The sequence below is a fragment of the Neopelma chrysocephalum genome, unplaced genomic scaffold, assembly GCF_003984885.1.
Source record: "Neopelma chrysocephalum unplaced genomic scaffold, ASM398488v2 Primary Assembly neopelma1_97102, whole genome shotgun sequence".
NCBI lineage: Eukaryota > Metazoa > Chordata > Aves > Passeriformes > Pipridae > Neopelma > Neopelma chrysocephalum.
The window spans coordinates 1,354,256-1,378,581 of record NW_020925744.1 but is presented as its reverse complement, the minus strand read 5'-3'; the positions used below and the strand labels follow the sequence as shown (position 1 = coordinate 1,378,581).

The window sequence follows — 24,326 nt, the reverse complement described above, 5'->3', positions numbered from 1 at the left end:
TAAACATAAGCCCGTTTAAACTAAGCGTGGTCAAATGCTGGTTCAGGTTGCTCAGGGAGGTGGTGAAGTCTCCATCCTCAGATATACTCAAAACCTCACTATATGTTGTCCTCTGACACCTGCTGTAGGTGACTGCTTTAAAAACGGGCTTGCACTACACGGTCTCAAGAGGTCCCATCCAACCTTAACTACTCTGATTCTATCTGCTATTTAACCTCATTGCATGTGTGACCACCTGTAGCTTTAAACTTTTGTTAATGCAAAAAAGTCCAAAGCAAACCTATTCACATTCTCGCTTCTGAAATATCTTGACAGTTTCATTTGAAAGTTTCCTTCTTATAGTGTTGAAGGGTAAGAGTGCCCTCATAAACTGGATGAGCATAAACCATATGAGCAAAACAGGAAAATTAAATCTCTTTATTTGGACAATGTTCAGCTGAACAAACATAATAAATATGAAAATGTGAGCAGTTGTTTCTGGCTTAAGTTCCTCACCAGCTTGTTCTGGAATGTTTGAAGGTTCTACAGATCTTGGAAACTTCTTGAAATTCCACAGTTATTTTGCAGGAGCCCACGTCCAATGCTTGGTATCAAACCCAACTTAAACAAGTAGAACTGCATTAATACAGCCATCGTTTTCCGGATTGTTTGTTACTTGTGCATATTTCCCTAAGGAGAAAAGAGAATTAAATGTCTGCAAAAGCTCGAAATAGATCACATAGGTTAGATTTTTCTATGTTTGCAAGTTCAATCTACAAGTCTCTAAAGAGTAGGGACTCAAATGCATTTTGAAATCTAAATCTACCTTTTACTGGGCTATAAACTTATGTTCTCAAAGTATTACATTCAGGCTGTTTTTTATAAACAGATTATTTAGAGTTCTGAGTAGAACAAAAAAAATACTTAGGTTTGCTACTGTCCAAGTGAAACCCTCTATTAAAAGAAGTCAATCTTATGAAGATCATAGAATATGCTGACTTGGAACAGACCCATCAGAATCGAGTCCAACTCCTGGCCCTGCACAGGACAGCCTCAAGAATCACACCATGTGTCTGAGAGCATTGTCCAAACACTTCTTGAACTCAGACAGGCTTGGTGCTGTGATCACTTCCTCAGGTAGCCTGTTCCAGTGCCCAGTGACCCTCTGGGTGAAAAACCTTTTCCTGATATCCAACTTTAACTCTCCTGACTCAGCTTCACGTCGTTCCCTCGGGTCCTGTCACTGGTCACCACAGAGAAGAGATCAGTGCCTACCCCTCCTCTTGCCTTCATGAGGAAGTTGTAGACTGTGATGAGTCTCCCCTCAGTCTCCTCCAGGCTGAACAGACCAAGTGACCTCAGCTGCTCTTCATACAGCTTCCCCTCAAGGCCCTTCACCATCTTCTCTGCCCTCCATTGGACACTCTCTAAGAGTTCAATATCTTTCTTATATTGTGGTGCCCAAAACTGCACACAATATTAAAGGTGAGGCCGCCCCAGTGCAGAGCAGAGTGGGACAATCCCCTCCCTCAGCTGGCTGGCGATGCTTTGCCTGATGCCCCCAGGACACGGTTGGCCCTCCTGGCTGCCAGGGCACTGCTGACTCATATTCAACTTGACATCAATCAGGACCCCCAGATCCTTTTCCACAATGCTGCTCTCCAGCCTCTCATTCCCCAGTCTATACTCAAAACCAGGGATGCCCCATCCCAGGTGCAGAATCTGGCTATGATACTCCTATACAACTGCCACTGAAAACATAATACGATTGTTCACACAGTTAGTCTTTATAGACTTGTGACATTGCTCAATGTGACACATAGGCATGCAAGCTGAATCTTTGTTCTGAACTTCATCTAAGTGAATGGAAAGCCTAAGATTAACACTTAAAGTTTCTATTTTTAGAGTTGCTAGTAGTTGCTTCTGCCACAGCACAAACCTAACATTTAACAATGACTATAAGACAAGGTCTTAACAATGCAATGAAGACAAATCTTTTAAAAGTAATTCTGCAGTATAACTAGGTAAACTTACTTACCCCAGATAACTTTGCCCCCTTGTGTCACAAGGCCAAGCTCACTCACGTTAACCTCAATGACAGTACCCTTGGTAATTACACCAAGTGTCGTATACAAAGGAGAAGATGGATTCTTTTTTACACCAAGGATAGGTAGGCAAAAAGTGGCTTTAAGTTCGGGATGTGTCACATGTGCCTTCTTGAAACGTAAGCCCTGTTGCATAAGAAGTGTTAGAATGAGTTAATACTTGCTTTAAGCTCTCATGTCTGATCTAGTAAATGCTTTCAGCATTATGTCCTCAGCTTTATATATTCTGAGAGACTGGATTAGAATACAGAATGGTATCTACCTACTATAGAATGTCAGACTTATTTTAAAACCTGATTAATGACAAGATAAAGCATATTTTCAGGATATGAATTTTTAATAATAGCACAACAACAATACTTGTTACCTTGGATGGTTAATGTTCCATAAAGAAAGTATTGTAAAATATTAAATACTCATCTGTATAGCAGTTTTTATCTAGTGACTTGCACTTTGTAAAGGCTACTTTACTATGAAGTACCATAAATCATTCCATGTCAATAAAAATCTACCCAAGGCTTCTGTGTAATACCATCAAACTAGTAATGAGGTACAATCCAACAGGCAGCCTACACAGTGATTATTGACTCCTGTGAGGGAACAAGAGCAGGTATTCATCTGAAAACTTTGCTATATCACTGAATCCAGCTTTTCCTCCTGTGTGCTGCCAGGCTGATAGAGCCCAGGCACTATTCCTGCAGCTGTGTAAGTAAAGGTCAGTCTGGAGGTACAGCACTTCCCTCGCATACAGTCATGACTGCGCTTCAAGCTTACTTTAGCCAGGAGGGAGTTCTGGACTCTTAGAAGAGAGTTGGCTGCTACAGCTGAGAGATTGTAGTAGCTTGAAAAAGAAGCCTCCAACATTGAAAGCTATTCAAAGTACCTCTGATAAAGATTTGAAACCTCATAGTTTTAACTTCCTGACATCATCTGAGTTACGGGAATAAAAGCAGATATTTTGACACAGACTGTGACTGCAGGGGCATCACCCCACCCTCATGCAATCAAAACTTTATATTTATGCAAGCAAACCAATAGGAATGTTCTATGTAAGCAGTAATTCAATGCATTATCATACAAGAAAGTTCCCTCACCACAGAAACTCAAAGTAGTAAGTCTGAAGAATTATTACTTAAATGATTTTTAAGGCTAAAAAATATTACCATAGGTCGAATGAATCGCTCATATTTAGGAGGCTTCCTAGTAAAGCCATCTCCAACAAAACAAACTTTTGTAACCATTCTCTTCCAGGCCTTCTTCTTTCTCTTTCCTGTACGAATCACTTTCAAAACTTCTGTTTCCCCTTGTGCACGGACCTTTGGCACAGGAACCTCCCATTTCCCCTGGAAGAGGGGGAAACAAAAAGGTCAATATTCTTACATGTCACATTGCTGAGTGAAAGAGGACAGCCAAAGCATAAAATAAAATTTCCCTAAATCATAGTTAGTGGCAGACCATACTTGTCATACAACTTATAGCTATTTAATTAGCATTTAAAGTTTTGAAAATCAAGATATTGCATATGCTCACATTGTCCTAAACTGCTCAACTGAAACCTAAAGGTTTCAGGCTTTAATTAGTCTTTGCTTGAAGGCTGTTAAGAAAACTGAGAATCAGCAACACAAAGTGGTCATTGTCATAGGTAACTGTAGGTATCTGAACTCTGATACAGTTACTTACAGCTTTTTCTTTTCTTTTCTGTTTGATCATGTTAGAGAGAACCTTAGCCCGGGACTGGCCCTCTCTGTCCAGCAGGTATGCTGGTACAGCTCCCTTGGGTGTTTTTTCATCACTCTTTTGCTTTGTATTTCTCTTCTCATGCATTTTAATGCTGCAATGAAAGAAAACCAATATTAGAAGCAGGGAAAAAAGGTTTCTTTATAGATATACCCTTTCAACTTAGCTTGTGCCTGCTCAAACCTTTTTTTTAAGAAATATTTGTAAAAAATTATATATTTATATATAAGAAATAATCCTAAATAATTTTCAAGGTAAACAAGTATTTCACTTAATCTAACAACTGACAGACTATGCATAAAACCTTGCCACCTCCTGCCAAGATAGGAATACAAAACATGCATCTCTTTTAAGGAATTCCTGAATGACTTAAAGCAAACAACCAAATACATTGAGGGATGTACTTCCTCTCTGACAAAAAATAACATGCCACTCCTCTTCTGAGATTTGATGGCAATGCTTACAAGTGTGAGAAATGTGTGTTTGTAAAAGTGGGGGGAAAAAAGACCACAAACTAGTTAATAAACCCATTATCTTTACAAGTAGCAGAGCAAAACAACTCTCTACACTTTGAAAACAACAAAACCAACCTGGTGGACAGGTATTAAAGTTCATTAGCAATGAAGCATACTATTTACAATTTTGATTTCAATTTCTGAACAACAGATAAAATTTCCAGAAAAATACTTGTGTTTGTCTATGCTTGATGCTGTAATTTATCCTTGAAGACAGGCCTCATGCTCTGCTCAAACGCTATGTATGTTACTGTATTTTTTCTCCTATCCATTAAAAAAACCCTGTTGCCTCTTGCCATATTAACTCAGTGGTTGATGTGAAAGCCCTGAGTAAACGGATTCACTTTTTTGTCGTAATTACATTAATCGCTGTCATTGCTAAACAACACTTCTCTTGGGGAATGCCTCTAGCGGCGGAATTGTTAATAGTCATTGAGAAGAGACAAGTAATTATTAGCTCTTTATAACGTCCTGTCTCATCCCTGAAGCGTCAGGACTACAGGACGGCTCCAGAGAGGAGGCGGACACTCACGTCTTCTTCATCTGTATCTTCTCGGCGTGCCGCTGCTTGTGGTAGAGCTTGGCCTTCAGCCCGATCATCTTCTTGGCCTTGCGGGACCGCTCGTGCGCCTCCCGGCCCTCCTTCTTCCTGCGCCTCTCGTGGTAGTCCAGCCGGTACCCATAGCGCTTGCGGTGCAACTCGATGTGCTCGTTCTGCGGCTGTGGGCACAGAGGCAGCGCGGTCAGAGGGGACCGGGGCCGGCGCGGCGGGGAGGGCGCCTCTGCCACGCGCGGGGAGGCCGCGGCCCGACGGCGGTTCTCTCACTGCGGGGCCCACCCAGCCGCCTGCACCATCCCCGGCCCGCCCGCACTCCGCCGTCCCAGTCCAGCATCCCGCCGTCGCGGGACCGTCCCCGGGTCCCGCATCCCGTGCCCCGGCTCCCAGTTCCCGGCTCCCGGCCCCCACCATGTCGGCAGCCCCGCGGACTCCTCAACGGCGAAAAGGGAGGGCCGCTCGCGAACAGGCCCCGACTGGAAACTCTCCCCGGAGCGCTTTGGTTCCTCGAGGCGGAGAGGCAGGCGGTCTGCGCTCCCCGAGGGCTTTGCGCCGAGCTCGGCAGGGCCGAGAGAGGGGGAAAAAAGGAGCGGGAGAAGCCGAAGGGGCGGGTTTTGTCCCCTGGTCTGTCAGGTCGTGGCGAGAGGGGGGAACGCTGGAGGCGGTGAGGTAGCGGGGGAAGGTAAAGGGAGGGCGTCTTCCGGCGGCATGGCGGTGGGGCGGGCGGGGACAGGGGCAAGGACGGGGGTCGAGTGCGTCGCGCACCCCTGGGCTGGGCGGTGCTGAGGCTGCGGCGGGGGCAGGAGGTGATCGGGGACGGCGCAGAACCGCCCCAGAGGTTCGTAAGGCGGCAGGCAGGGCGGTGTCGTTTTGCGGAGCGTCAGCGGGGCTCGGCAGCGAGGCTCCTCTCGCGGGCTCGTCACGGGCAGTGTGAGGACCCGGTGTCCGTCCCGCACCCCTGGACAGCGAAGTGCACCTTCGGGAGACGAGGGTGCGGCTCGTAAGATGAGGGTGTGCAGATGAGCCTGTGCGCAGAGCTTCTTACCCCTCACTGTGAAACTACCACGGAGCATCAAATCACTGGAGCTGGACACTGGCGTCTCCTTAAATAAGTAGCAGCCAGCTTGGACTGCGTTGGAAGCTGCTGCGCTTGTGCTTTCTGTTGCAGACTTTTTGGCGATGCTTAAAAGGTCGTAGTACTTAATATTTTCTGTTGTTTCTACCCTAAATAGGTACTTTGCCCTGCAACCTATCCTCTTTCAAGACCAGAAAATCTATTTGCACTTCACTGATCTGTAATCGGTGCTCTAGAGCTTCTCTGAGAGTGAGTGTAAGCTCTGATGTTCATTATTTTGCTTTACTGTTTAAAAATTTCTTTGAGAAATATACTTAGTGTTTGTGGACATGTATTTGTGCTGCATTGTTAAGGCTTAATAACGTTATTTTTACAGATATGATACTGATTTAACTTGCAAAGTGTTAACCTGATTTGACTGGAACAAGACTAAAATCTTATGATTGAGTTATGTCAAAGTGATACAACCAACCTGTTTCCCGTCATAAATGTTTTGTGTGGTTTACTTACCTTGTCAGGGAACAGCATCAAAGAGTGGAGCCAGAATGTGGAGAGTTACGAGGAGAGTTTCAGTGGATTTATTGGAGTCATCAAGTTTATGCAATAAGGTAAAGTTTCCCCAAATTTTGGTACTTTCTCTGTGAGCAAAGGAAATACTTGGGTTATTCTGAGTAAACTTTTTTGATTGTGGTGGTGGTTGTTTTTTCTTTTTTCCTTTCCTTTAAAAGATGGTTTCCAGACAGAACAGGTACTTTCCTGTTGGAATGTGAAGATGAATTTGTAATTTTTATGTAATTTTTTTGACTACTTAACATTTATCATTGTTAAATTTGTATTATTTACAAAAATAATTAGACATATTTAAAACAATGTGGCTATTGGCAACATACTTTGATGCTATCGATAGATTTTTACTAGACATCCCAAATATTACTGGGATCGAACTTGGTTTAAACCTCAGTGTAGACATCATCTTCAAGCATCTGCTTCCAAATAGTTTGTGTTTTGAGCTTATATAAATATATAACAACAGTATTTATAGGTATATTTTTTTAGTTTATTTTTGTATAACTGGCAAAAATGTAACTAAATAATTAGTTATAATGATAAATATTCTATATGATTCTTTTTTCTTTCAAGAATGTGTATTTCAGGAAGACAAAAATGAGAGTTGTGAGCGTGAAACAGCAAAACTGCAGTCTGAGAAACTACAGTGCTCCACCAGGTATAAGTTAATTATCCAATCATCAGTCCAGATGAACATCAGCATTATAGTTGTCTTGAACTGAGACATGCGTCTGCAGAGTAAGATGTTACTGTGCTGACAGTACTTCTCTGTGTTGGCTTTTTCCTCTTATTTCTAAAGATTTTCTCTTTTTTTGTTTTTGAGAGAGAGATTTATTGAAAACTAAGTACATATCTTTAAAATTTGAGATGGTAGTGGTAACAGATTGTCACGAGTTGTGCCTCTGAATCTTTTTTTTTTTAGTAAGGTTTTTATAAGTTTTCTTAAATGTATTTTCTACGTTGGGTTCAGTCTTAAAAATTGTTGTTTAATTTTGTTTGTCTCCAGGAGATGTTAAGTCTCTGCGTTCTGTCATTAATCCTGATATATCCAGGTATGTTGTGCTGGCTTATTGTTTGGATGTAACTGGTAGTCAGGGCAATTGATGCGATGAAGGGTTAGAAGTTGTTGCTGGTGCAACGTCACATGTGCATGTTTAATTTAAATTTAGTACTTGTTTACTTTTACCCTTGTGACATTTCAGTATAGAACACTTATTGGTGTCAGAGAGGTCTGGAATTGTCTCTTGTTTACATCATCATAGCCAAAACTGGGCATATAGGGAAGCTCCAAATCCATGGTGTTGTTGGGAGTTGAAAAAGGGAGAAAGGATGTGTTGGCAACTAGACCTCTGCTGTTGCTATGACTGTGTGCTTTGTGTTCATGGGAGCACTCAGCCACGTTAGACGAGGGGAAGGTAACTGGGGACTGATCTGCCAAAGAAATATCCTAGGAGTGAAGTTCCCTTGGAAGGCTACTTCTGTCCTGAGCGTTAATGGTGAATGTTAATGGTGCTGCATAGAGGAAGTGAAGCAGTTCTGGAAGCTGCTGATGAGGTACTTTAGAAAGGAAGAGTTGAACAGAATCAAAGACAGCATCACGGGAACAATGGATGCTGTATTGGACCATGAAGGAAATATATGCAATGGATTGTTTTGGGCACTAGGTGTCAGGGACTGGGATGGATGAGAGGGTGGAGAGGCTGCTTCTGTCTGTGGGGAGGGCAGATGGGTGAGGATGAGAAGTGGCATTCCCTGAAGTGGAGCATGGAAACCTGTTGCAAAACTGTTCAATACTACTGATTTTCCACTGTTTCATCTTTCAGTATTGGAATGTACACTGTATCGCATATGCAGTAAAAGATGTTATTAATCTGAGATGTTATTCTCAGTGAGTATTAATTGTTTATGCAAATAAGAATATCACAGAATAAAAAAATTATTGCACTAAACCCGATGTTTTCACTTTATGCAGAATCCGAAACATTGGCATTATGGCCCACATTGATGCAGGCAAAACTACGACAACAGAGAGAATGCTGTATTATTCTGGATATACAAGAACACTTGGAGGTTAGAAATGCTCTTTGTATTTCAGTAGCTTTGAGAGGTTTAATAATGTACAGTAACATGCAATGCAGTTAGAGGTTGCTGGTGGAATACCTGATGTAGAAGCCAGTTGTTCTGAAGTTGTGCTGTGGTTTAATGGAATTTTAAATGCATGTTCCATTATGTTGTAAGGCAGTTGTACTTTGAGAGATCATAGGTTCATATTTTTCTTTTAGTGCATTATGTTTTGTTTAACATTTAATCAGAGGATCTCCTTAGTTTAGTTGTTGCTCATTGGCTGTTCTGGTAAAGCTGTTTCTTCAGTTTTCTTTTGACCTGTAAAGAAACTAGATTGAGAAAAAGTATCCATTTCTTTTGAAAGCCATAGCTCAGAAAGAATTCCTTGCTACAAGAACTTTTGCAGAATTTTTCAAGATTGAAAGGGTCACAGCAGTCTCTGTGATTTTTGACCTTTTAAATTTCATTCCCTATTCTTGATTATGTATGACAGTGATAGAAAATGTTAGGCTTGTGGAGCGTTTGAACTTGGTGTCTTGCTTGTTTAAAAATGTGGCAGTACTTCTCTTTTTATTAAAAATTAAAAACAAAATCCATAAGCAAAACCCAACCTCTTAGTGGTTTTTTTTGTTTGTTTTTACTTTGATTTTAACTTAATTATCTTCTGATTACCAAATTTTTAAATGTCAGTCACGTTCCATACAGTCAGTGCAGCCAGGTTTTTTAAAGCTGTAGTTTGTTCATGATTTTCGACTTTGCTTTAGTTTTTAAGATTCTCATGATGTTACTAGGATTAAGAACAATAAAAAGGTTGTTGGAATTGCTTGTCTTTGACTTGCAGACCATTTGTTCCTTGGAAGGGGAGCTTGGGTAAATTACCTGACATTATACAGTTTTGAAAAAGGCTAATTTTCATAGCTTATACATATATATAAAAGGGACAGTATTTCCAACTCTCTCTTGACAACTGTACTCAAAGACAATTTCAGATTTTGAATTGTTTACCTACCCAATTCCGCTTCCTGTTTACAGATGTTGATGATGGAGACACGGTGACAGATTTTATGGTACAAGAGCGAGAACGTGGTATTACCATTCAGTCTGCTGCAGTTACGTTTGACTGGAAGGATTACAGAATCAATCTGATTGACACCCCAGGTACTGCGTACTGCTGTTATTACTAAAGGAGAGTGGATGAGGTGGAGTGTCGTAGAATGTCTTAGTTTTAAATATGGTGCAAAATTTAGTTGGTTTAATTGCATCAGTAAAAAAGCCTAAACTCAACTCTGTTCAGCTTTGGATAATTATTGTTTGCTGATGCCTAATCTAGCTTGTGTAAGGTGAGCTCAGATATTTCCACACCAAATTGTACTCAGTTATAGGATTGCATTGTAACAATCTTGTGTATTTCAAAGACTGATGGGTGTATTTCTCTGCAAGTAAAGAAAGAGTTGTTTTGACATGATTTTAAAAAAAAGTAGTTTAAATTTGGAATGACCTGTTGATGTTGCCTGTTTGAATTATGATGGTATAAAATGAAGATTTTTTTAGGTCATGTGGACTTCACAGTGGAAGTTGAGCGTTGCTTAAGAGTCCTGGATGGAGCAGTAGCAGTGTTTGATGCTTCAGCTGGTGTTGAGGTAAAAACAACGGGTAGATTTTTCTTTTGTGTGTGCATCTGTCACATGAAAGGGGAGAGATTTTCTCAAACCCTCTTTGTTTGGTTATTGTGTCAGTGCCCCAGGAAAGTAAAGACCCTTTTGTCCCTGACCAGTTTCAGCATCCCATTACTGAACAGTCCACTTGATCAGAGGGTGGTTCAACTAACTGGTTCAGGGTCACATGCAAGTGGAAAGACCCCCTCCTTGAGGAGGGTCCTTAATTGGTCTGTCAATGCCTCAGAGAAGATTCAGGGACACAAACCAACAGCATCCCGGGCCTCCACAGGCCAGTATGTTACCTGCTGGCAGCAGCTGTTAGTGCCCTTGAAAGACTCAGACTTAACAGTTTATGGAAAAACACTCTTTATTAATATAACAGAAAACTGTGATGGGTTAAGATTCGAAGATTGCCAGTGATTGTATCTGGCTGCAAAAATGTATTCAAAGCAATGTACTAACAAGCTTAGTCCCTCACAAAAGCTGGCTCCGTATAATCATTCAGTGCACGTAAGAGTATGGTTCTTACCAATAGGCATCTCTATGGGGGGAAGACAGGTTCAGCCCATGGACTGATCCTAGAAGTTCCAATGGAGTCTTCCCTAACTTCTCCCCAGTTTTAATTTAGTTTATTACTATTTTTATGTTTAGGTGGAGGTTGAGTGATTCTAGTCATACCTCATGTACAGTGGGGGGTGGTTGTACTTTGGGAGGTCAGTATTACATCTGAGGTACCTTTTAGGATGGAGGCGTACATGTGTGATCTTGTTACGGTTGCTCGTTCAACAGTAAGAAATCTTTCTTCCCTCACCACCAAGTTCTCCTCGTGCAAGGATTTCAACAGAGCCTGGCCTCAGTGTCTCTGCTCAGTTCCACCCCCTGTTTAGTTCCCCTTAGCATGTACTGTGTGTGGGAAGTCAGGTGTGCTGACTACATCCCATCCAGGGAGTGGCAACTGCATGTCCCCCTATGATTTCCACACTGTTACAACTTCTGTTAAGAATGTGAATATAACTTCCCAGTTTTCTCTAATTTTACCCCCAGCCACTCCCATTCATTTTCCTGCAGCATCTAATGACTTAAATCAGACTGCAATACTGTACAGAGATGTTGCACTGTATTATATCTCTTGATGCTTTGTCGGCTTCAAGAAGCTCAGCACTTAATTTCAAGTTCTATAGTGCACATTTCTATGGTAATAAGCAGCAAATAAGTGGGATTACCATTAAAGTTTGGGGTGTTTTTGTTGGTTTGTGGCTGTCTTTTACAAACATTGATTGACGTGAATGCTTCTGGCTAGCTACACAAGTGGAAAGAAATGAATGTCTGTCAATCTCTCATTTTCAGATTTCATGCAGAAAATTGGAATTTTCAGCCAGAATTTCTGCTTGCCCAATGGCCTTTTTAACATGGCCTTTGGGTTGTAGTGCAGAAAAAGTGGTGGCAGGGTAGCACTTCATGCCATAGACTTTATATGGCATGAAGTATTTCAGTAGTCCAATCCTGTAGTAAAGTTATATGTGAAATCATTGTCTTTCATGGAACATACCTTTTTTCCAGATAAGGGATGAGAGAACTCTTGATCAGTGTAAGTCACATTATTTAACTTGCTGTTGGAAAACATTTAGGTGCCGTCAAATGTGAATCTGAACTGAGACACAGCCCCAACCCCAAAAGCAAAACAATTAGATCTGCTTGTGTTTTTTTTGACAATTCTGTAGCAAATTCTTGCATTATTCCATGTATTGAAATGGACTATTTCGGAATCTGAACTGATTTTTATATATACTTGTTTTAACTTTCAAATAAAAATATGATGATAAATGGCTCAGCAATGCACAAATTACTAGCAAAACTGCAGTAGTTTTAGTGTTGTATGTGTAGCCACAGAAATGCTTGCCTGTGTGTGCTTAAGTACTTTGGCAATAAATTCTAAAGGTTTTTTCATATATGTCCCCTATAATACTTAGTTTCTCTCCATGTTCTCTTGCTTGTATTTGTTCTTAGTGAAGGAAGGGAAATGACAACAGCTGAGAGACAAAACTGCTTGTGAAATTCATCTGTGCTGCTAGATATGGAATCGTCGGAACAGTCAGCACAGTTCCCTTCTGTACTGTGAACTCAGAACCTCAGTAGTATTGGGGAGTACACAGTTCACCTATTGGCACTAATGTTTCCATTTTGTCTTTTGCTTTAGGCACAAACTCTGACAGTCTGGAGACAAGCAGACAAACATCAGATACCACGAATTTGCTTTTTAAACAAGATGGACAAAACCAGGGCAAGGTATTTAGACAGATATTTAAATCATTGCTAAAAACCTTGTAAGAGAACGTCTCTGATAAAGTTTTCCTGTTAAGCATAGAACAACCCAATTATGTTAGTACTTACTATATACTATGCAAATGCATATGCAAATACATATTTTTATGTAATTGTAGGAGTAATTTTTGCAGTAAATAAGGAGTGGTAATGTATTTTACTAATGTCATTAAGTTTTGTGTAACTTAGTATCTGGGTTTTTTATATAGTTTTACATATGCCGTTGAGAGCATCAAACAAAAGTTGAAGACAAAACCTTTGCTATTACAGGTAAGCTTTCTTTCAAATGGAACTTCTTTCATCATTTTTTGCAGCTGTCTAAAGTTTCTACTGTATTTGCAGTTGCCCATTGGGGAAGCCAAGACCTTCAGAGGACTGGTTGATGTTGTGACTAAGGAAAAAATAATTTGGAAACCTACTTCTGATTTGGATGATGGAAAAAATTTTGAGCGAAAGCTGCTGCTGGAGGCTGATGATCCAAACCTGTTCCAAGAAGTCCAGGATGCCAGAAATACCTTAATAGAACAAGTAAAGTTCTAAAGTAAATGCATAATGTATTTAAAACTGTTACTTAGAACAGTGGGAAAAATAGTCTCTGTAGCTTAAGGGACTCTGGCTAAGAGAACTGCTCAAAGCAGGGCTGACTTCAGCATTAGATCGGATTGCTCAGGCCTTGTTCAGTTGAGTTTTCAAGTGTAAGGATGGTGATTACAGTCTCTCTAGCAGCCTGTCCCAGTGCTTGACCATCACTATTTCTTTTTGTCCAGTGGAAATTTACCATGTTATGACCTGTGGCAGCCATGCTGGTCCTTTTGTTGTGTACCTCTGAGAAGAATCTAGCTCTGTTTTCCCTGAAGCGGGCCCACCACTACCATTTCAAGTATTAAGAGACAGTGTTTGCCTCTCCAAGTTAGAACAGATACATCTCTCTGCTTCAGCCCTGTCAGTGGTTTTCCACTGGACTTCCTACAGTTTGTCAATTTCTTTTGTGCTGGGGAAGCTAAAAACAGAACTTTAGATGCAGCTTCACAAGTGCAGGGTAGACGGTATTAACTGCTTTCCCTGATTCACTGGCTGTGCTCTTGTGGATGTAGCCCAGTATGCAGTTAGCCTTTGTCACTGGAAGGTGACACTACTGACTCATAGGATCCAGCAGGACCCTCTGGGTGACTTCTGCAGAGCTGTGGCCTAGCTAGTTGATCCCGACTTTGTATCAGTGCTTGGATTTGTTCTGTTTTAGGGGCAAGATTCTGCATTTGACTTTGCTGAACTACAAATTTTTTTCACTTCCATCTGTCAAAGTTGCTTAACGCACGTTGGAAATGTTAATATGTGATGGCAAAACATGCTGAGTATAGAGAGTTGGAGTCCCTGGCTGTACAAAATGGAAGACTCCCTGCTTTATAGATAGGGAACAGGAGAAAGCCGACACTAAATTTGTCATGCAGTTGGCTAGTATGGTATCTTGTAGTCTTAGATGCCAAAGGATATTTGGTACATTAACGCAAAGCCTGACCTATGCACCTGAAGGGTGTCCATACTCTTCTGGAGTGGCAGCTAGAAGGTGGATGGGTTTTTGCAGGCTGGTCAAAATGGCAGTAAATACTGTGTTAGAGGCAGCTCAATCCAATCATAAATTGATCTATTTTGTTGGAAATGCTGCCTTTCATAAAGCTTTGAATAACATTGTGCAAGTGCATAAACAGGTGATGGTAGGCTTTCAGTTTCCTTTGGAACATCAGGATCAGGGAGATCTGTTTTATGTTGTTCTGAGTTCAGTAGAATTCATACAAAATCTGGTTTTCAAACTTACCAGGATTTAAATGGGGGTATTATTACTCAGCCTTTTATCTTAAGCAATGTCATCATTATCATGGCTAGGCTTTGCGAACGAAGATTTGGGAAAGGCTCTATCCACATTTATTACAAGCACGCTGGTGGTTAATAAGGCCAATACAAGATAGACATGTTTGATTGCAAAAGGCACAGCAGAAAGACTCCTTAGGTGGTATATTCTGCAAGACAAGATTCTTTCTGCGTTGTCTTTTCTCCTCGAGAGTAATCCTGTGTGCGTTCTCAAAGGAAGCAGCAGTGTTATAGATGGTGTGTCTCCAGGCCTCCCGATGTGAGGCCAGAGTAGACCAGTTCTGTTGATGAATATGGCCAAGTCTGAGATGTTGCTTCAGGGAGTCCTTGTATCTTATTCTTCGGGGCTCCTCTCGTGTGGCAGCCAGTGGCAAGTTCACCATAAAGCAGGATCTTAGGGAGACGGTGATCTTTCATCCTTGAGATGTGCCCTGCCCAACGCAGCTGTGTTCTCAGCAACATGGCCTCAATACTTGTGACTGCTGCTTGTTCTAGAATAGATATATTAGTCACATAATTTGACCAGTGGATGTTTAGGATTGTACGGAGACAGCGTTGTTGGAAGCGTTCTAGGAGATGCAGGTGGTGGCGGTAGATGACCCATGATTCGGAACCATATAAAAGAGTAGACAGCACAATGGCTCTGTAAACACTGATCTTGGTACTTTTCTTCAAGTGTTCATTACTCCATACTCTTTTATGGAGTTTTCTGAAAGCACTATATGCCTTTGTTAATCTGTTGTCTATCTCTCCGTGTTAAATGCTGCAGAGCTGCTTCTGTGTGGGCAACAAGGGTGGCGTCATCAGCATAAAGCAGCTCCCGGACAAGATGATTTAAGGTCTTGGTGTGGGCCTTCAGTCGCCTTAGGTTGAATAGGCTTTCATCAGTATGATATCGAATGTAGATACCGTCCTGATCATCGAGGTCTGCCATGGCCCTTTGGAGCATCATGCTGAAAAAGATTGTGAATAGAGTTGGTGCAAGAACACAGCCTTGTTTCACACCATTGGTAATTAGAAAGGGCTCAGAAAGTGCATCGTCATATCTTAAGAAATGTATTGTCAGATAAAAAGCTTTATAAGAACACTGATGGTTTTTCCCTCCTTTGTTTTCTGGGCCTTTCCTGAAGGAGGAAGGGGTGGACCAGTAGTGTGATAATTGAGATAACCTTGTGTTCATAAAATATTTTTTGAAATGGTTTCTATCCTGTTAACGCTCGTTATCAGAAACACTGTCAAATTTAGTATTTTGAACACCAGCCATTTTGCACACTTTACTTTCACTTAATTAAATAAACTGGTTCCTGTAATGTTTTAACTATTAGCCCAATTAGACTTCTAATTGCTTATCAAGGGTTTATTTCAGAATTTGGTCAATTGGTTTGTAGCCGTTAGAGGGGGCAAGTGCCTTCCTGCACATGGAGCAGGAGCCTGTGACAGTGCAAGGGTGTATGTGAGACAAGGTTTACAGAATAGTTAAGTTACAGGTCAAGCTAAGTGGTACAGTTTGAAAACACAGATATACTCTTGGACATACAAGCCTTTGACATGAAGAAGGTCAAAATGTCCTGATGCTTCTCTGTTTTTTCCAGCTGAGTGTCTGTTGACTTGCAAAGGTTACTTCTGCTTACTTCAGACTTTGCCATATTTGCAGGTTTGAAGTACAGTCGTTTATACCCCCCATGGCTGTCACTGGATGTTTTTTCCATTTCAGGGAGGAATACAAGCTTTCTCTCTCCCAGTGATGTTTTGTCTAACAGCAGCTTTATACGTGTATTTTAATGGTTTTTTTCCTATCCTTTCTTGAAACCTTAATTTCCATAATTTTCTGTGGCTTGAGTTTTTGATCTCTGATGTCTTTAAAGGCTTTGTTCTTGCTCTGCTTAGCTATCTATCCTACGTAAGATTTGTGTCTTGTCTATAAAACTGCTGTATGCCAAATAATAAAGAAGTATTCTCTTTAAGGTTGCAGATCTGGACGATGAATTTGCTGAACTGGTTCTAGGAGAACATAGTGAAAATTTTGACTTAATATCAGTTGAGAAGGTAATTTTTACATTTCATTATTCATAAACAGGTGTTTGCTAGCTGATATTCTGAGGGGCTGGGTTGGCGCATGGAGATTATTCCTTTGGCATGTGCAGATTATGATTTTGCAGATTTATCAACAGAAAGAAATCACACCAGCTTTTGCAGTGAATTAACAGTACTGTGAATTTAGAGCAGAATGTGTTTGAGTTTAGTATGAATTTTATACAAATGCCCTGTGATTCTTGGGCTTGCTAGGCACAATTTTAAAAGTAGGGTACGTTTGTTCAGGAAAGTGGGTTTGTTTTTTGTTTTGAAAGTTAGACTGCTGCAAAAGAGCTTAGGGAAAGGTGAATGGAACTTCCACGTAGACTCAGTGCACTTTGTGACTGAGCTGCTGTTTCTTATTAACAAAAGTAGCATCTCAGCCATTTTGAATTGGTTGGATCTTCACACACTGCATGTTGAAAGTGTTGAGGTACAAAATTCTGAATTAAAGGGACTGTTAGAAAAAGAACAGCTGCAGATGTGTGTGAAATGTTTAGAAATCTTAAAACCAGTGTCTTCTGTTTTAGCAACTAAACATTTGGGTTTATGGTTTGGAGCTCATTAAAAGCAGTGAAAGGAGTTTGGATGAGTGATGTTGTATTTACAAACATATATTTTTTAAACTTATTAGGGATTTATTAGCAATATCTGATAGCTGGAGTGCAATGTAAGGCTAAATTGTAGTTCATGTGTTAACAAAAAATAGTTTCTTTTTTGCAGTTACAGTCTGCTATCCGGAGAGTCACTCTAGCTCACAAAGCTGTCCCTGTACTCTGTGGCAGTGCACTGAAGAACAAAGGAGTGCAGCCACTACTGGATGCCATTACTATGTACTTGCCTGCACCTAATGAACGTTCATATGAGTTTCTGTAAGTACAGGTAGAAAAGGAGGTTCAGGAAAAAGGAAAAATAAATAGGAAAGCATAAAAGGAGAAAATAAAAGATGTTAACAAAGCATTCATATTCTCTAAAAATGTTTACTCTTTTTAGGTATTAAATAACATTAGAGATGTGCGGACAGAAAAATACGCTTGAGTACTGAACCTACTTTGGTCAGCGCTACAGGAATTGTATGCGTTTATCTTCATCACTTCAAAGTCTTTGTATTATCTGAGAATAATCTCATTTTACAAAAATGTGGTCTAGGGATCCTATTTAGTGTTGACTGAATCACATGACATCTTACATGTCCTACTGGAGCTGGAACTGCTTAGATTATTAATTTTTGGTATAAATTATGATTTTTAAAATCTGCCTCTATTAGTATTACAATAAGAAACATATCCCTTAAATGAATGGAAGTTTAGGTAACTGTGAGATTGAGTGGATTAATCCTACAAGTATGCATTTTGTTCTTTTTATTTTGCAGACAGTGGTACAAGGATGACTTGTGTGCCCTGGCATTTAAAGTTCTACATGATAAGTGTCGTGGACCACTGGTTTTTGTTCGCGTTTACTCAGGTTCACTGAAACCTCAGTCAGCTGTATATAATATTAACAAAAGTTGCATGTAAGTAAGAGAGGTCTGGTTTCAATTTAGAAATGGAATGTCTGTTGAAGTCCCAAGTAATACAAGAATTTAATTTTTAGAGAGAGAATGAGCCGGCTGCTCCTGCCTTTTGCTGATCAGCACATTGAAATACCATCACTGATGCCTGGCAACATTGCTCTTACTGTTGGGTTAAAACAGGTAATAAAAAATACTGACTCTGTAAGGGAGCTTGTTTCACTAATGTGCTTTCTACTTCTATTGCATTGTATCTCAGATGTGTTCTTGATAATGTTGTCAATATGTAAACTTGCTTTATTTGAAGTACGTTTACATGTACTTCCTCCTAAAATGAAATATCACAATGTACAAATGTCAATAATTGAACTGGAAGCTGCAGTGCTGATTGGAAAGGACTGCAAGCTGAAGGTGTATTTTATTAGGGTTCGAGCATACATTTATACTGTAAGTCTTAAAATACAATGTTAATGCCACAAAGAGACCTCCTGTGGGGATGGAGAAGGATGTTCCAAATAAGTTACCCAAAAGCAATAGTTCAAGTTGAAATAAATTTGTTTCATGCTTGCTTCTATTAGTTTAATAATTCAGTGTTTTATTGCCTGAACAGGCTGCATGAATCTCATTTGTTTTCTAAAATGTAACCAGCTTTGGGATGCATTTGAGTTTTGGAATTTTGTTAGGTTTCTGGTGGTTTTTTTTTCACATCACCTTCTCTCCCCCTCCTGTGTCTTGTGGCTCACTGGTGCTGATCTATAGAGTGCCACTGGAGATACCATAGTGTCATCAAAGGCTTCAGCAGTCGCTGCAGCACGCCGAGCTGGAAGGGATGCCAGGGAGAAGAAGTTTGTGAGTGACATAGACAGCCTTCTGCTGGCAGGTGTTGAGATCCCTGACCCTGTCTTCTTCTGTACAATTGAACCTCCTTCAATGGCCAAACAGCAAGGTACAATACAGCTACCTGGCTGACATAAATGATTTGCACAAACATATCAGTCAGTGATCATTAATAGGGCTCTTTTTGGTGTTTTGCACTGATGCTGTATTTTAGATCATGTTGATATCCTTTGCTATTACTACATCAAGCAGTACTAGTATTAGTACTTTTCTAGTTTTTGTGTCAGAAAAATAGTGGTACTTCATTTAGAAATAAGAGAGAGAGGCACTTATGCTGAGTTTTGCTGCAGTCACACTGATATGCTGTACATATGTCATGACTACAAATAACCTTTAAATGTGGGGGTTTTTTTCAGTTGGCATTTGCAGTTTTATTACTCTGTGGTGTAATGTCTTCAGTTAGCAAGACTTCTCTGTGTCTAGTTAGGGTTCATCCATGCAGTCTGAGCTGTAATCTTCCTGTCTTCCCAACAGTCTATACCAGAGGACTTGATTATTTGACTTTGGAAATAACCCTTTAAACTCTGGATCTTTATTCTAACAAAGCTGAGCGTGGTTGGGAGTGAAGAGGAGGAGGGATAAATACCAGTGTAGTGGAATGGAGCAAGGTATAACACAGACTGGGAGCAACGTGTCTGTAGGCTGAGCCAACTGGGTTGTAAAATATTACTGATTTTGGGGGGTTGGATGTTTTAGTTTGCTTTTGTTTGTTTTTTCCCCAGAGATAAAAAGACAGTTAAGTGCAGTCTCAGCTCTTAGTTTATCATTCTGTAGCTGCTTTCCTCAGCAGTTAAGATAATGGGGAATCAGGAAAAAAAAAGTACCTGTATTTGCATTTGAACTTTTCATGTTGAACTCATATTTAAATAAAACATGTAACAGTTGACAGTTTCTCTTATCTGTACAAAAGGATCAATACTTTTTATTGACTTTACAAATCATTTATAGGTTCCAGTCTGTCTCCATACAAACACAAAATATCACTCTGAAAATAGTACATTAAATAATTAAATTAATGCACTCTGTAGTGCAGTTAATTTGTGTGAGAAAATCAGAAGTTGCAGGTTACTTGTAATTTGACCTGACTTTGCCAAAATCTGTGCTTCTCTAGGGTCCTTTTGCTTGCTCTGAGAATAAGATTTGACCTTATGAGGAAAGTGATAATTAGGCACTTTCTGTAATTCTCAGACTACTGAATCACTTTATATCAAACATATAATGTTTGATATTTATGTACAGACTTGGATAATGCATTGAGCTGCCTTCAGCGTGAAGATCCAAGTTTAAAAGTGAAGATAGATCCTGACACAGGACAAGTAAGATGAATCTTCTACTACTCCCCTTATAACCAAGTTTTGTTTTAGAGCTGTGAAGTTAGTTCGTCTGCATATTGAGATTTTCTTGAATAAAAAGGACTTTCTAAATGTTGTATATACAAAGTTCGGTGTGTGAAACTAAAATGGAGCCTTGTGCAGTTGTGCTTTACAGAATAGAGGAAGTCACCCTGTGCTCTGCATGTTTTGGACAGTTCTGTATTTAAAAATGTTTGAATTACATAGTCTTTAAGATAATGTAAGATTACCTTTTTTTTAGTGGTCACAGTAGTGGTGACTACACTTTCACGTGTGTTACTGTCACATGACTAATATAGCAGTGTTTTCTCTCTAGGGTCCTTAGAATTTGAAGTATTGATGGGTTTTGACAGTTCAAAGCATGCAAGTCTTTGCTTAAAGCATTTGTAATAAAACCTCTGACTTTTGCATGTTTTTCCACTTTCTCTCAACTGTCTTTTCACCAGACTATCCTCTGTGGCATGGGAGAACTACACATAGAGATCATTCATGACCGAATCAAACGTGAATATGGAATTGAGACTTATTTGGGACCTCTTCAAATAGCATATCGAGAAACCATCTTAAGTGCTGCCCAAGTTACAGGTAAAATGAGTAAATGGAAGGAACATCTTGTTTCTGGATTTGTAACTTGATGTACTTTAAATGATATATGACTAACTTTCAGATTAATTTTACATATTAGAGGTTTTTTCCAAATGGCTGTTTCACTTTTTTTTCCCTCCTCCTTGCAGATATATTGGACAAAACAGTAGGAGATAAACGACACTTTGTTACTGCAGAGTTAGAGGTGAGACCCAGGTCAGGGGACAGAGCAATGACAAAACCCATCATCAACTACGCTGAGAGTGTTATTGGAGAACTACCCAAAGAACTCCAAGGAGCTATAGAAAATGGAATCATGAATTCATGCATTCAAGGTAAAGGAAGTGCTATGACAGCTGTACTAGTATAATATTTTTATAAGAAGTAATTTAACAAGTTTCTAGAAGGAAACACTCCTTGGTAGCTTGAAAACTAAAAAGTAGTACATACTAACATGTAAGATGCAAAGGAAAATTATGAAATTTCCTTAACTACAAAAATTGCCAAACACTTCCCTATTTCAGGAATGGAAGTCAGCATCCTTTGATTTGGTTTTCAGATTGATTTCATCTCAGTCACTGTAAAGTGAGGTTGGAGTTCTTCTGGTTTATTTTTTAACCTGCTATTAAGAGATAAGGTGTTTACTTCATGACAGAAATGGTTTCAGAGGCCAACATGTACACAATGCACTCTATTAGTGTTACTGATGCATTTTTTGCAAATACATAAAATCCATGAGTTTTCAGTAAAGCCTTACCTAATTGCAAAGTGAGGGCTTTCTCAAGGACTAAAAGTGTCCTTGACTTTTGACTAAAAATAGGAAGTATTTAATTACATGTTGCCAAAGAGCTCTGTCTTACAATAAAATTAACAGGTAGTTGATTGACAAATGAGAATTACTCTGTACAAAGTGTTTTTTCCATGTTGCTACGTGGAATTGGAAAGCTTCTCCCATCTCTGGCTGTTGAATGACTCTTAGTTGTGCGCTTTCTTCATGCTCCTTGAAGACACTTCAGAACTGTGCTGTCTCCAGCCTAAAATTGATGCCATTAAGTGCTTAAAAAACCCAAAAAGATCTGGCCATGTTCTCTGTAAGAAAAAAGCGACGTGTTTTTTCTCAGATGGCCTCACATCTAGTCCAATACAGTTTGGTCTGGTTGAGAGTCCTGGGTTGGAGGGAGATAACCTGTCTGAGATGCTAGATGTCATTAATCCTTTATGGAATTGAGTTAACCCTGGAGTTGTGGTGGTGGGTTAATATCAGGTTTTGCTGTGATCATATTGTGTTGAAAAGGAAGATGTAGAAAATACTCTGGCTTCTGATTTAACAAAAGGTTTCACTACTTTTTCAAGTGAGGTCTTGTTTCAATAGACAAGACAAATACTATAGTGTATTTTTTAAAAGCTTCATTTTCAGGAACAGTTGCATGGATGAGCACACTCAGGAACTTACTGTTTCAGAATTATCTATGTTTTTGATAAAGAGAGTAAGAAAGTATTCCTTTGTCTCTTTTGGCAAAGCTAGGTAATGACAAAATCACAAAATGAGGAACACAACCAGTAGTCACATTCTTTCAGGGGCGGACAGGGAAGGAGAGAGCAAAGAGGAAAGTGAGCAGCTTTAAATTAATCCTGAAAAATTTTTTGCATCTCTCTTAATATTCTGAAAAACAAATCTGCTTTTTTCTTTTCTTCTCTTCTACACTGGCCCACCCAGGACCTCTGCTTGGATTCCCAGTTCAGGATATAGAGGTGACAGTGCAATCACTGACAGTGCATCCAGACACCTCCCACACAATGGTATCAGCCTGTGTCTCCCGTTGCATGCAAAAGGTACACTGAAACTGTAAGCTGATGAAGAATACAGCACCATGATATACTGCTGGGAAAATCTGTGTGTATCTGTATCTGGTACTTGATCTGCTCTGTCAGTGTAATGCCCTCGCTGAGAACTCTACAGCTTTTAAAAGTAGAGAATTTGAGAGACGGTGTTAGCTTCATGATAGAAGTATCTATAATGTCAATTTTATTTTAAACAAACAAACAAACCCCCAAAAATACATTGACGTAATTTCCCTTCCTTCCTTTCTGTGTAGGCTTTGAAAAAAGCTGGTATACAAATACTGGAGCCCCTGATGAACCTAGAAATCACAGTAAGTGAAAATCATCTCAGTGCAGCACTTGCTGATCTTGCACAGCGGAGAGGTAGTATTCAGGAAATTCAGAGTCGTCAAGATAACAGAGTTGTGGTTGCTGCTGTTCCACTAGCAGAAATGATGGTATGTGATTACCTTATTAATGGTAAAAATAATTTTTTTATATGCTTAAAAAAATGGCTTCACTTTTTGTTATGGGTAAGTTTAGAATGGATGGGGTTTCTTACTGTGTTTTAATTATTGAAGGTCCAAAGGAAGTGCCCACAAATCTAGTAGTGTTCTTTTGCCCAATTCATATTGTTAAACCAGCACATACTCAAGTGTAAGTCAAAGAAGTAGTAAGTACTGCTAGAACAGGTTTAACAGGGAATAGTTTTTTAAAAATATTATTATTGACTCATGCATGTATTGCACTTTTAATAGAGTAATGTTAAAAAATTCACTTACTAGTATGTTGCAGTATACTTCTGACACTCTCTCTCTCTCTGTGATCTAAGCAGCCTTCTGTGCTAACTTATCTTCCCTTTATCCTAAACTGAGTGACCATCATGTCCATTTTGTCCAGGGCTACTCAACAGTTCTGCGTTCTTTAACATCAGGCTCAGCAACGTTCACATTGGAGCTTGCCAGTTATCAAGCCCTGAACAGTCAAGAGCAAAGTGCACTTCTTCAGAGGAGGATGGGGTTGGTGTGATCACTTTACTCTGTAGAACAGTGTTTTCTATCCTCCAGGTTAAATATTTCCATATGTACACCAGTACATTCGCCTGGGACCAACTGGTAGTGGTAAATGATGAGTCAGCAGCCTTATGAACAGACTGGGCTCTTAATTGTCCGTGAGGGAAAGTTCAAGAGCCTGTTCTAATGGCACAGCCTTGTAATTGCAAAGCAGGGATGGAACCACAAGGTGTTGCTTTGCAAATTTTTATCTTACAGATAAGATCTGTAAGGAGAATTGATGCACATCCTTTTCATAGAAATGAGGACTAAGTGCACCTTAGTGTGCCATGAGAACTGTTTCTTAATTTAGTAAATAAAGTTTGTGAAGTTTATGTCTATCAGTGAAATAACTTTACAGTTTCGGCAGTCTGTATCATTTGTTTTCAGCTGAGCGAAAGTATATGGTCAATATGCACTTCAAACAGTACAACTTAAGTATTACTTCTTGTACTGGTAGCAACTAGTTATGACAGAGTTCAGGACTGCGGTAACTTCTACCTGAGTTTGCTTTAGCAAGTAAGTGAAATGGATACTTCTGCAAATTGTGTAAGATCCGTGCAAAAAAAATACAAGAAAGAGAGAGTTCTTC

General features: G+C 39.9%; 2 protein-coding genes across 7 annotated transcripts; one reads left to right on the top strand and one right to left on the bottom strand.

The window, feature by feature from the left end:
- Window positions 1-401: 401 nt before the first annotated feature.
- NSA2 (NSA2, ribosome biogenesis homolog) lies at window positions 402-5,523 on the bottom strand. The gene is made up of 6 exons (XM_027671486.1): window positions 5,304-5,523; window positions 4,869-5,056; window positions 3,765-3,915; window positions 3,248-3,427; window positions 2,018-2,210; window positions 402-669 (listed from the first exon to the last, which is right to left on the bottom strand). The coding sequence occupies exons 1-6, from the start codon at window positions 5,304-5,306 to the stop codon at window positions 602-604; spliced, it is 783 nt and encodes a 260-aa protein (XP_027527287.1). The 5' UTR covers window positions 5,307-5,523; the 3' UTR covers window positions 402-601.
- Window positions 5,524-5,571: 48 nt separating this feature from the next.
- On the top strand, window positions 5,572-24,304 carry GFM2 (G elongation factor mitochondrial 2). Of its 6 annotated transcripts, none has more exons than XM_027671474.1 (22): window positions 5,588-5,730; window positions 6,125-6,216; window positions 6,486-6,575; window positions 7,108-7,192; window positions 7,541-7,586; window positions 8,507-8,604; window positions 9,631-9,756; window positions 10,150-10,238; window positions 12,454-12,542; window positions 12,788-12,848; window positions 12,921-13,106; window positions 16,410-16,490; window positions 17,241-17,389; window positions 17,890-18,030; window positions 18,111-18,210; window positions 18,787-18,973; window positions 20,164-20,240; window positions 20,723-20,861; window positions 21,011-21,196; window positions 22,579-22,694; window positions 22,958-23,140; window positions 23,583-24,304. In XM_027671474.1, the coding sequence occupies exons 3-22, from the start codon at window positions 6,513-6,515 to the stop codon at window positions 23,709-23,711; spliced, it is 2,331 nt and encodes a 776-aa protein (XP_027527275.1). In that variant the 5' UTR covers window positions 5,588-5,730; window positions 6,125-6,216; window positions 6,486-6,512; the 3' UTR covers window positions 23,712-24,304. The 6 variants fall into 6 exon arrangements, with proteins under 6 accessions (XP_027527277.1, XP_027527275.1, XP_027527273.1 ...); XM_027671477.1 differs by having other exon boundaries at window positions 5,589-5,730; window positions 7,111-7,192; XM_027671475.1 differs by having other exon boundaries at window positions 5,589-5,730; window positions 6,125-6,222; window positions 7,111-7,192.
- Window positions 24,305-24,326: the final 22 nt, after the last annotated feature.